Raw genomic sequence first — 12,714 nt, forward strand, 5'->3', positions numbered from 1 at the left:
GTTATAAGGCAATCCTCCTCCTGAACGGCTTTCTTTTTTTTTAAAGGTGTAACTATACATAGCACACAAACATGCTTTCAATCTTCGTAATTGCACGTCGATTGAGTACTGTATTAATCAATGGGCGAAGACAGTTGTTGTTGCATGTAATGGATCTTTAACTCTATCTAGCGGCCAAAATAGGTAACTGCATGAATTACGTGAAAAGCACTTTTCGTTTGTTTATAACAGTATCATTCGCGAGTGTTCTTGTAGACAAAGGACCGAAATTGCACGTACACAGCTATATTTTAAGTGATATACTTTTAGGCTGAAGCACCCACTTCTCCAGAATACCAGTGTTTTTGTTCAGCCAGTACAACTTTAAGCATAAAAGGAAAACGTTTTGGGGGAAAAAAAACGTTCATAGTTGCAAAGGGACTCTTATTGCAAAGGGCCAATTTAATTTAAACTGCTTTTAGATCCATCATACTTAATTTCTCTAAATTTGGCATTAGCACAACTGCCACCTGAATCTTATTTGATGTAATCTACAATGCAAACACCCTTTCATCATTTTGACTACTCACTTTCTCTGGATAAAAACACCCAAAGCTTGTGCAGTTGTCGCTTTCAACTACTTTGCTCAAAATTACTTATAGGAAAACTCAATTCATTCCTGTTAAAATGCACGTTGTGACCTAGTTTTAAAGTTCACCAACTGAAGTTTTTTTCTCTTTTAAAAAAAAAGCAGTCACAAGTTTGAGCATAATGAAATTTTGACTTCGGTTAATACAGAAAAAAAAAACAAGCAGTTTCTGGTCTGAACACATGTGCACTTTATTGGGATAGTCAGTGTACTTGTCTGGCACCCCACATCACCTCTGGACCCCTTGCCCCACCACCCTGGGGATGAAACTGCCAACAGGGGGAAGAACAGGTCACAACTGGGCTTTGCATAACAAAAAAAAAAAATAAACAGGACCAAGATATTTTTAAGGCTGAAAGTACAAAAAACCCAGACATAATTTACATACAAGCGATACTACCACCATGTTAAGTATGCACCAACCACTGGGCAGCCTTCATAGAGGCAAATACGTGTCTGAATAATGCGGTTACCATTTGGAATCGTGTGTTATGCAGTTAAACAGACATTTGGAATGACTCAAAGAAATACATGTACATTTAAGTCCCCAGATGCAACTGCAGAAACCCTGGGGGTGCTTTATTGAACCTTGCCAAAAACATTACCGCCGCCATCGTTCCAGTTTCTTTTGATCCTGAGTCAAGCGCCAAAAACTAACAGAAGCCATGCCAGTGAATTGGTCAACAGGCCCTGCGCTTGAATATGTATGAGAATGTTGTGGTCGTTTTGCACAGAGCTGAAAATGTTGGGCATTTGGTTGGGGAAGGGGAGGAGGAACAGTCTGTTTAGAAGCATTTGCGGTGGACGATGGAGGGGCCGGACTCATCATACTCCTGCTTGCTGATCCACATCTGCTGGAAGGTGGACAGAGAGGCCAGGATGGAGCCTCCGATCCAGACGGAGTATTTGCGCTCAGGTGGGGCAATGATCTGTATGGGGGACAAAAATCACCGTTAGCAAACCTGCCATCAATTTTCACTTCACCACTGGAGGGGAAGTTTCTCACCTTGATCTTCATGGTGGATGGGGCCAGGGCTGTGATCTCCTTCTGCATCCTGTCAGCAATGCCGGGGTACATGGTGGTACCGCCGGACAGCACAGTGTTGGCGTACAGGTCCTTACGGATGTCAACGTCGCACTTCATGATGCTGTTGTAGGTGGTCTCGTGGATGCCACAGGACTCCATACCTAAGAGCACACGCCATCGTCAGCAGGTGCACTTCCAAGACTCTCATGACGCATTTCAGGCTTTGACACTGAACATACCAAGGAAGGAAGGCTGGAAGAGGGCCTCGGGGCAACGGAACCTCTCATTGCCGATGGTGATGACCTGTCCGTCGGGCAGCTCGTAGCTCTTCTCCAGGGAGGAGGAGGAGGCAGCGGTGCCCATCTCCTGCTCGAAGTCCAGGCCGACGTAGCACAGCTTCTCCTTGATGTCGCGCACGATTTCCCTCTCAGCTGTGGTGGTGAAGGAGTAGCCACGCTCTGTCAGGATCTTCATGAGGTAGTCTGTGAGGTCGCGGCCGGCCAAGTCCAGACGCAGGATGGCGTGGGGAAGGGCGTAACCCTCGTAGATGGGCACTGTGTGGGTCACACCGTCACCGGAGTCCATGACGATACCGGTGGTACGACCAGAGGCGTACAGGGACAGCACAGCCTGAATGGCAACGTACATGGCGGGTGTGTTGAAGGTCTCGAACATGATCTGTGGACAGAAGAGAACACTTGAGCATGACTGCATAATAGAGACATTACCTTTGGTGACCACTGCATTTCTGCATGCATTAAATGTGAGGATCAGATTCACGTTAGTAGAAACAAGGTGCAGAAATTCAACATTCCTTCACACTTGTGCATGTCAATCTAATTGTTCAGCTAAAGGAAGAAAAAAAGGCACACAGTCAAGAGACCTGTTGATGACAGATCATCTCATAGAGAGATCCTGGAGAGAGGGAGGAAGGCAAATGAGAATCGAATGGAGGGAGAGGAAATGAGGTTAATTTCTACAGTGGCTTGTGTACAAGCATACCTGGGTCATCTTCTCCCTGTTGGCTTTGGGGTTCAGGGGGGCCTCTGTGAGCAGGACTGGGTGCTCCTCGGGGGCGACTCTCAGCTCGTTGTAGAAGGTGTGATGCCAGATCTTCTCCATGTCATCCCAATTGGTCACAATACCGTGCTCAATGGGGTACTTCAGGGTGAGGATACCCCTCTTGCTCTGGGCCTCGTCACCAACGTAGCTGTCCTTCTGTCCCATGCCAACCATGACACCCTAAAAGCAAAAACTCAATTACTACCAATGTCACTTTTTTTTTTTTTTTTTTTTTTTAAATCTAAATGCAAAAAGCAGTGTCCCTCACCTGATGCCTGGGGCGGCCGACAATGGAGGGGAAGACAGCACGAGGAGCGTCATCTCCAGCGAATCCGGCTTTGCACATTCCGGATCCGTTGTCAACAACCAGTGCGGCAATTTCATCTTCCATGGCTGAACTGAAAATGAGGGGAGAAAAAAAGCCATTAACATTCACATACCGCAACCACTTTGAAATCCTTCCTGATTTGTCACCGCTCTCACTTCCTGACTGCATGAGGAAGTGACTCAGGCGGCCACTAGGAGGAGCGCGCGAGCCAAATTCCTTGTGGCCAGACAAAAGGAAGTGGCGCTGTGTGCTCTTGTTACCATATAAGGGCATGGTTCGGGTTTTGAGCAGCTTTGCAGCTACCGGCGCCATGGCGCACAGCCAGGGCGGCAGAGTACTGAGAGCAGTCAACTGGTACTGCGGCGACCACTCCCTCCAGTTCATTGTTACGTCCTCCTCTCATTGCCCCATTTTGGGGGCGTCTCACTAGTAACGCAATAACCTGTCGTCGCTCATTGCTACTCATACTAGGAAGAACATTTTTTAAAGTTGACGCCATCCAACTGTAGCCTAAGGCACCGGCTGGCGTTGAGTCATGCTCCAGACCAAGACATTTCCCAAAAGCCACGCCTTAACTAATTTCTAAATTTTTACTTAATTTAGCACAATTTTATTAATAAAAATAATGTGGTACATTTAAAGGCATTTGTTAAAATGCCCTATGTTACCAGGAAGCGGAAATGGTTGAAATTATGCAAACAGAAGAATGAAGGGCGGTGGCAGCAGCACGATGGCGGCGCTAAGCTAACATGCTAAAGTAGGTCACACCCCGCTGCAGCGCGCACAAAGGAGCAGCCGGGGTCCAGACACCCTCAACACCAATTAAGAACCACCTTGCTCGACGCCAAACATTAAGCCGTAGAAAGCGCAGACTGTATGCTTGCAAGGGTACAACGTCAAATACACGTTAAGCCACCGCTAAGCGCAACTCAAAAGGTTGCATTCATCATAAGCCGGTTACAAAGCTGATTGAGAAGTGCAGCAACGCCAAGGCCGGCTAAAGCTAGCCACGGGCCTTGAATATCACTTAAAAAACATCAAAGTGAGCATGATCTTAAGTAATTTAAGCTTTCATCGGCCAATATGATGATCTAATGTTCAGACAATAGAGCCTCGTGGTCGCAAACAGTTGTCAAACTCATTACATAACTTCATTTTAACATACCTGGCACAAATTGAAGAAAGCATTGTAAATATTCGGATTAAACACAAAATTAGTTTCTTTACCTTTGGGTGGGGGGGTTTTCGCTTTAAGGGAAGTGGTTTCAGGCAAATGATATCCCGCACGAGCTGCGTGTGACGGTGCTCAGAGTGAATCAGCTCGCACCCGAAACGCGAGTTTTATACCGCCTTCGTGGCCCGGCTCATGCCATATAAGGTAAACTTTGGGAATCGCGCCTTCTGATTGGTCCAGCGTCATGCACCGGGCACGTCGCGTGCACGCCGCGCTGCACTGAGCGCTCGCGATTTGAGGGCGACAAGCGAGAGGGAGGCGATCATGGCTAAAGGATTGAAGAAAAATAAAGTGGGGCTGGATTGATGTGGAGAACATTGCTAGCTTAATCCCTCGATAAGAGCATTTTACACGTTAAATGAAGCCACGCAAAAATTGTCAAAAGCATGATCATCTCTTTCACATTAAAATGGACAAGACTGGCCACATCCTGCTGAAAGCAATAATCTAAATCTAAATACATCAGATTTACAATGGAGTGATGCTGATGTTACTAAGCACTTTTGGAAAGCAGGTGTGGGGTCAGTGTGAGACACAACATCACCAGGTCGCCAGCATGACACACATAATAGAGGGAGACTGGGGAATGACCACATTTGTAGGCCACCCCTTTCCCTTGTTTGCCAAGGCCTGCCTGCTTGCTTGCTAGCTAGCTAGGGGATAATTCTCAATTAAGTGTTCCACGATCACACGATATTTCCATTTTAACCTTATCCTTCTGTCTGGTATCCCAACTGCAATCAGGAGTCTCACACCCAAGCAGAACACAAGCCATTTAAAGTTGCAGGCAACAAGCATCTACATCTCTTCCTCCTCTTTAACATTTCCTCTTCCTCTATTGCAAACATTCCAATACCTTTTTAAGAGCCTTGACCGCTATTCCTCCACACTTCACGCTAGTTTAAAATTGATATGATAATTATCCTCATATGACCATAAAGATAATAACCAAATGATGATGAGTGAGGCAGCTCCTCTTAGTCCAAATAAGCTATTCAGGCATATGCCATGCAATGAAAAATCAGTTATATGGGCTAACCGGGACCACTTATTGATGGACAGGCCTTAACCTCAACAGTTTACCTCTAATAATCCTACCTCAACCTTTATGGAGATGCTATTAATTTGACTTGTGCTAACTCTCAATGACAAAACGGATAAGAGGATACCTCTCCTCTATGTTGGTGCCATAACAGAGTAAAGAGGATTGGCTGGGAAATGTTTAACCAGCCAAGAGGGAGTGCCCCGAGGTTTCCAAGGATATGAGTGGGTGATTCATGGTGACCGTGGAGCCCATTTTGATAATGGTGACAGTAATTATATTCTGCACAATGTGACAAAATTTAACTTTTATGATGCTAACTCAATCATTGCGTTAAATGACCTGTCAGTGGGTGTAAGCAATAAGGCCTTTGGATATGCATGCTATTTATATTTGACTGGTTGTACAGTCCAGTTTGAGTTGTGCGCTGTCAACACCTCTCCAAGGGAATTTCATCCAGCCAAGTGTTGGGCACAGTGTCCTGAGTGGACTCTTCTCACATGTCATAACAGCGTGTGAGTATTTGCAACATGACTGCCATCATATGTTGCTTGCTCTGAACCTGCATCAGTAAAGATGCACATATCAGAATGTTTCATCTGGACAGCATGCTTGCGAAACCTGCTTAATGACTACTATGTGACTAGTTAGTGATTGACCAATTTTTCAACTCAGGGTCCGTCATACATAAAATGATACACATGGCCAACTATTAAAAAATGAAAGAGTGCAACATTTGCTACCCGATGAGTGCAAAAGTTGACTGCGGTTCTGGTACATACGTGACTTTATAATCCTATCCAATGACAGGTGATCACACAGATGTGTCAATATAGAAGTCAATGAGTAACTAAACACTAAAGCACGTGTGTTTATATGAGTGTGGAACTCAAAGAGCAACAGCCAATAAGCACAATCCCATTCTGATGACAGTGCATGTGTTTGCATTCTGACAGCAAAATAAGCCTTGCTTTGTGCTGACCCATGTCAGCCAAACAATATATAACGACAACGCCCACATGCACGCAGACGCACACAAACAAATCTACCAAGCTATATGCAATGCAGTTCCAACACAAAACAGTTTGCCAGTGATTTGAAAAATAGGTTGCGACACCCTCGTGCGAGGTCATCGGCTCAAATCAAACGAGCAAACCAACCCGCCTGGCAGCCAAGTTGTGCCACAAATTCATTCATTGCCACTCCCGGTTTCACGTCATCCATTGTGACGTAGCTACCTGTTCCTCTGCCACAAGTTTCGGTTCATACCAAAAGGCCCGCTGATCAATTGTCGTATTACATGTAGAAACCATTTACTACATATATATCATGCTATCAAAAAATAAATGTAGTTACATACTGTAAATGTAAATATTAAATGGAAAACAAAACAAAAAAAACCATAAGTATTGGTGGCAATTGTAAGGGCAGATTGCGGCTCACCTCTTTTCTGGTTTTGGTCATGTGACATTTGCAAGCTGAGACCTTAGACACTGTGATGTCATTTTCAGTCGACAGCAAAATGGCCGCCCCTTCAGATGGTTAAAATCGGGTGGATTTTGCTACTTAAATCAGAATACTGTGTTTAGACTACCAGGCGTGTATAGAACATGTTATTGTGAAGACATTTACTTGACTTCCGCTTTAAAGATTTGTTGAAAAAAACAAAAACTATCAAATGACATCTCTTATTACACACACACAATTGCGAAGCTTATTGCAATGACAACACTTTTGTAGCTCGTAACCATCAAATGCAATCTTATCAGAGGATATTGCCTGCTTCATATGTGTAACCAAAAAAGTGTCAATTGTCTGGTCTGATTTGAACCCAAATGCAGCAATCTCAGGACTTTTTCTTTTCTCATTCAATGCAGTGACTCACAATTTCTACACTTGAGTGGCTTCTTCAATTGTGCAAAATAATCAAGGAAGTTGTCATGCTGCAGGCCTTATGCAAAGTAACCCAGTCACCTATTGTTTGCCATCTGTGGCTGGTCACAGGGAAACGCCATTCACCAATGCTGCCTCACTCGCCCCCTTCCTGCCTCCCTCGCCCCCTCCTTCATCTCTACCCCTCTTTCATGAAACGGCCAATAGATTGGTTGTCTGCAGCGTCATTGATCCGTGGGTCACCACGGCAATAGTCTTACTCCAAGGAATGGGCCAGTTACCAGCTGTGCATATGTGTCTGCCAGCTGGCTTGTAGTTTCTAGATTGGATTAGCTTCCCATTTACAGCCCAAACTGACTACAACCCCCACTTCTTTGCCTCCACACCCACACTCACAGGACATCAAGGGATCCTGAGCAGTGCAGTATCTTCCATCATGTTCAAAGAGAGCAGTTAGCCTGAATATTTGTCATTTAATCTGGATCAAAGCACATATGTGTATGTACTGTGAATGTTAAGAGTTGCTCGACACAAACATCTTTCTAGTAATAATTATCAGCCTAAATCTGCTGTGGCCTTTTTTTTTTTTACAATATGACAAATTGACTATTATGACCTAATGCTCACATGCTTCAAATACATGACCAACTTTTGTGTACCAAACTCATGTAATAATAAGCACATGCAGCGCTAATGGCCTTGGTTCCTCATAAAGTCACAACAGAGGCCCTCCTCTTGTGTTCCTATTCCTCAATACAAACTTTACTTCCTCCCTGTGTTCAAAGCTCCAATTGGCTAAAAGTGAAGGCTTTGGGTGCCTTTTAAGGCTCTCAAGCAAACCTGATGACTGAGCAACTTTAACCACAAAACCATCAAATGACAACTAAACATAAAAGCATCACTTTCACTTCAAAGTACATAGACTCCATATTGTAACATTTTGAGAAAAACACAGAATTTTATAATACAATATTACAGCAATGCAATATCATGGATGAGCAAGCACGCAAGACCATGAACACACACGCACACACTTTTATTCAACCCCACCATGGTGTGTTGAACCGGTGTCTTATTTTTCTCTGCTATCAGTCTCAATTGGCAAGACTTTTCATATTGATGCTTCACATTCCTAACTTCCAGATCTTCCACATCTTATGCCATATTCAGCAACTAACATGTGACACCATCCAGCCTCCTACACACTCATTCACACATCACAGGTCTTCTTATCAAAGTGCCATGTATCTAAATCTCAAATTGTATAAAAATACAAGATGCCAACAGGGTTTTATCACTAACATGCCCAAAAATATTTCCTAATACCTGCAGCTAGCTTTCATCAAAGCGCAATTCATTTAATTCTCAAATCTATACAAATTTAAGATGTCCACAGCTTCTATAATCACAAAGATGAACCAAAAAGTAATCTCATGTCAAATCTTTTACATAACTTAGTTCTGTCCCCTTACTGATTCCCCAAACCTCCATGTAATTAATCATCAAAACAGAATTTATCCGCAAATAAATTTACAATAGCAATAATAACATGATGGCTAAAGCATTCAAGGATATTTGGACATAAATGTTTAATTGTCACATAAGAGACCAGCTGTACAAAGAAATCTTTCACCAAGTCTAAAAAATATCTAACCCTGTCTTTGTACCAACAGCGAAAAAAATCTCAGCAGCAATTAGGTAATATAGTAGAGCAGAGCATACCTCAGTTGGATGCTCGAAGCGATGAACTCAGGAAAAAGTTCTGGACGTGCTGTCTCGAAGCAGTGACGATCTCAGAGGAGTTCAGAAGGTATAAGCGCGATCAATTTATAGCTCTATAGTTGATCAAAGAGTCCCCCAACGCTCTTTCATGTCTATATGACGCACCAAAGATGCATTTTCAAACCAAACAGTTCTTAACGTCATCAACAGGCGCGATTTTGTGGAATAGCCCAAATTATTTTATTCACTGTAATTAACGTTAACAATACGTTTTCAATACGTTAACAATCTACTTTTACCTTTTTGCCTACAGTATTTGGATATTGACATGGTGGTTTGTTTGTATGTGGTAATGTATATTGGAACCATCATCTTTTTGTTTTTAATTTCTGTTTCAGTATAAAAAATACTCACAGAGTATTTGTTTTTTTTTCTTTTTTTTGTCCAAAGCATTTGTAGTATGTTGTGTGACCTATATCTTTGCTACTGTAACAATGAAAATTTCCCCACTGTGGGATCAATAAAGGCATTCTTATCTTATCTTATCTTAAAATATCCTGCTTATACGAAACGCAGAATGTAAACAGTGCTATCAGGATTACAAATATCCTGATCTCCGAGGTACATTGAACGCATCATAAAAAGCAACCTCAGTTGTTTCAGTTTGCGGTTCTTCTCTTTTGCAGTTTGAATGAACAGGACGCGCTGATCTGATTGGCTGACTCTGCCTGCCATATAAGGAAATGACAGCAGCGGCAGAGGAGGCAGGAAGTGGGTTAAAGCGGAAATGGAGAACCGGCGCCCTGCCTGAAAGCGTGTCATTCCAGCATTTTCTTCAGCTTTTTCTGCTCTTACGCTTGTCTAATGAACATTCTCCCCATGACAGTCTTTTCTGGATGTGCTATCCTTCCCATGATCTAAAGTCATGTGTTGAGTCATTAATCACAGCCGTTCCAGTTTAGTGGAATACACAAAAGCTACATTTGTACAACTGAAATGAGGACAAAGTCTAAGTTGAGCAATATAGCAGTAGAACATTATGTTTGGAGTAATGTATTATAATAGCATTATGTAAGAAAGATGTGTTACCTGTCAAAATAGAGACATTGGCATAAAAACTGCACAAATATGACTGAATGGATGTGGTTAAAACTAGCATTAAAAACAAAGTCCTGTTAGCTTGGTCATAGAGTAAAACTAGCTGCAGGGCTTTTATTGAAGGAAGTGCAGTTACAAGCGGTCCATTTGACCAGGGGAGTTTCAGGGTTGGCTCTTACAACAAGGCCAGATGTGAGTAATGTTTATGTAACAATGCAGCATGTGATAATATTCATGCTGTCTTGTGCTTTTCAATCTTGACTCGTGCTTAATTTGGGATTCTTTCTGTGATAATCATCATCCCAATGAAATAAACAGGGCAAAGATCATGCTGGTCTTTTGCATAGAAAACCTCATTTCGCACATTCTCAGTCCCACTGGTCTTGTGAGTGGAGGACAGTGTGATGTCACCATTCCCATCGCTTTGTCTTTGTTTATTTGTGTTCGAATTAGCAAAGATGTGCGAAACCTTGCAGTGTGTGTCTCCGCAACTTTGCACTTTGTTGTCTATTAATTTGTTGACCATGAGTGCGGCCACACCCTTTTGTTAAATCTGACATCCATAAAAGGAGATCTTTAGGTTTGTCACATGACAGCAATCTGAGGAATGCAAGCCTGCTCACATGGGATGCAATCGCAAGTCCCTTCAGGACTATGAAACGAAGTGCACGTCATTGTGTTGGACGCGAGTTTGCTCGTAAACTACTTGAACTGTGCATTATATTCATGCAGCGCGTGTGTGTGTGTGTGTGTGTGTGTGTGTGTGTGTGTGTGTGTGTGTGTGTGTGTGTGTGTGTGTGTGTGTGTGTGTGTGTGTGTGTGTGTGTGTGTGTGTGTGAGTGAGTGAGTGGAGTTTGAGGCCTCAAAGCTTTCACTTCTCTTTGGTTTGTTGTTCCACCTATGGAAATAGCAGAAGAGGAGGTTGACCATTTCATAACGAGATGAGTAACTTTGCACTTTATGTGTGGCCTGTAAGTGAATACATTCAAATGAGTAGGTTCATTTTTTTTTTCTACATTACACCAACGAGTAGGAACATTTCCCCTTTGATCTTTCCCTTTATACACTTTTTCTTTCATCTATATGTGGTATGAGTCATGTCACTTTTCTACATATGTGTTTTTGAGTGTTTTTGAAAGAAGTGGAAAAACACACCTAACCCCTGTTGCGGCAACTTGCGTGGGTGCTTATTTGCTCAATGCTGTCCCCTACAGCTACTCCAGTGAACACTGGAAACCCCGAGCTTGTCATTACTGACGGAGAGGTAGGCTACTTCCTCTACTGTCTTCAAAGATGAGGCACCATATAAGGTGAAAAGTCAGCAGGTATGGATTTTAGCGGTATGGCCACAGCGACATAGGTGGAACCGGATGAACTCGGGATCGGCTTCACTTTTATCTGTTGCGGCGTCAGCATGCCTGTTAGTCATGAGGAAGGAAGTTTTAGGCAACTTTGGCAAGATCTCTGACTCAGAAGCTGCACCTAGCACGTTAAATCCCACAATTTCGCTGCTTCCGCACAGCTTCACGTAGTGATTTGGCACAGTTCTATCTCGAGTGCTTTGCGTGTTATACTTAACTGTGACACCTGTTGTGTCAAGACTGGCTCACAAGTGCGGTAGGGCAAAGAAAGCAGTAAGCACCACTCCCTCCTTCTCTCTTTCGATCTCAAGACAGTCGCTTCTCCCTCCGCATAGTTCCCGACGAGGTGGTTTGCACAAGCTGTGGTATTCACTTCCTCTTGAGGGGGGGTTAAAGTGGAAAGTCTTGTTCTACAAAACAGGCACAGGGTGTTCTTCTTCATTTGCGTATAGGCGTATGTCGGCGTGAATCCATTGGAGTGTTATGGAGCTAATGAAGTGGAATTCCCCAAGCAAACAGTTTGAGGGCCCCCACAATATAGGTCAAGAGGCACACGACTACTTTCCTGAGTTGCGTTGGTTACATAATCACACATATGCAGCGCAACAAAAAAATGTCTGACTTAATGTAGTGGGAATACGCAGAAGGAAGTGCGCAACTTCAATTTCTGGCATGCGCAGTGTGTCTTCTTTAATGTGTCTTATCATGTGGTAAAACACATAGGCAGGTTGGCAACTCTCTGCAGTGATTGGCTGTTAACGACAGGTATCACCTGGGCTGGATTACCTTTTAAGGACAGGTGGTACTTGCAATCTCTCCTCCCACATAGCTTCTCTTCCCTATTCATTTTGTATTGCAGCTTTTTTTTTTTTTTAAAACAATCTCCTCCTGAGTTTACACTCCTCATCCCAGCCCATTTGTTTTTTATTCATTTGCAACTCCCCTGCTGCTTTTACGCACTCTTCTCTCATAAACAATGCTAATAGGAGGGCAATAAGAGGAGGAAGGTGGGGATGGACGTAAAGATGCAAGATGGAGTGAGCCAGCCTTTCTTGGCTCATCAGATTGTAAACTGTAACATACCAAGGCTGCTAGTTATATAAGGATTAGCAGCAGACCCATTGAGAGACACATGTGTATGCGTATATGTGTGTGTGAGAAAGCAACAAAAAAAAAAAAAAAGCATGTGTCACCACACTTTGTTTTGTTTTCCCCCTGTTACTTTGGTAACAAAAGTAAAACTGGGTCAGTGGATGTTTTTATGTAAAAGTTATACTGGTTTTTCATTTAGCATGCTCTAATTCTACTTTTAGAACCCG

General features: G+C 43.1%; 1 protein-coding gene across 2 annotated transcripts; it reads right to left on the reverse strand.

Annotated features, from left to right (window-relative positions):
- Positions 1–794: 794 nt before the first annotated feature.
- actb2 (actin, beta 2) lies at positions 795–8,955 on the reverse strand. 2 transcript variants are annotated; one of them, XM_086056113.1, is made up of 6 exons: positions 8,937–8,955; positions 2,986–3,115; positions 2,658–2,897; positions 1,895–2,333; positions 1,635–1,816; positions 795–1,557 (listed from the first exon to the last, which is right to left on the reverse strand). In XM_086056113.1, the coding sequence occupies exons 2-6, from the start codon at positions 3,106–3,108 to the stop codon at positions 1,414–1,416; spliced, it is 1,128 nt and encodes a 375-aa protein (XP_085912239.1). In that variant the 5' UTR covers positions 3,109–3,115; positions 8,937–8,955; the 3' UTR covers positions 795–1,413. The 2 variants fall into 2 exon arrangements, with proteins under 2 accessions (XP_085912239.1, XP_085912238.1); XM_086056112.1 differs by lacking the exon at positions 8,937–8,955 and adding an exon at positions 4,273–4,428.
- Positions 8,956–12,714: the final 3,759 nt, after the last annotated feature.

The sequence above is a fragment of the Filicampus tigris genome, chromosome 16, assembly GCF_054856515.1.
Source record: "Filicampus tigris isolate MCC_2025a chromosome 16, RoL_Ftig_1.0, whole genome shotgun sequence".
Classification (NCBI taxonomy): Eukaryota; Metazoa; Chordata; class Actinopteri; order Syngnathiformes; family Syngnathidae; genus Filicampus; species Filicampus tigris.

Coding starts and splice junctions, on each gene's coding strand:
- actb2 (XM_086056113.1), bottom strand. CDS start 3,108: ATGGAAGATGAAATTGCCGCACTGGTTGTTGACAACGGATCCGGAATG. Junction 2,334..2,657: donor ACAGGGAGAAGATGACCCAG/GTATGCTTGTAC, acceptor TTCTGTCCACAG/ATCATGTTCGAGACCTTCAA. Junction 1,817..1,894: donor CTTCCAGCCTTCCTTCCTTG/GTATGTTCAGTG, acceptor GTGTGCTCTTAG/GTATGGAGTCCTGTGGCATC.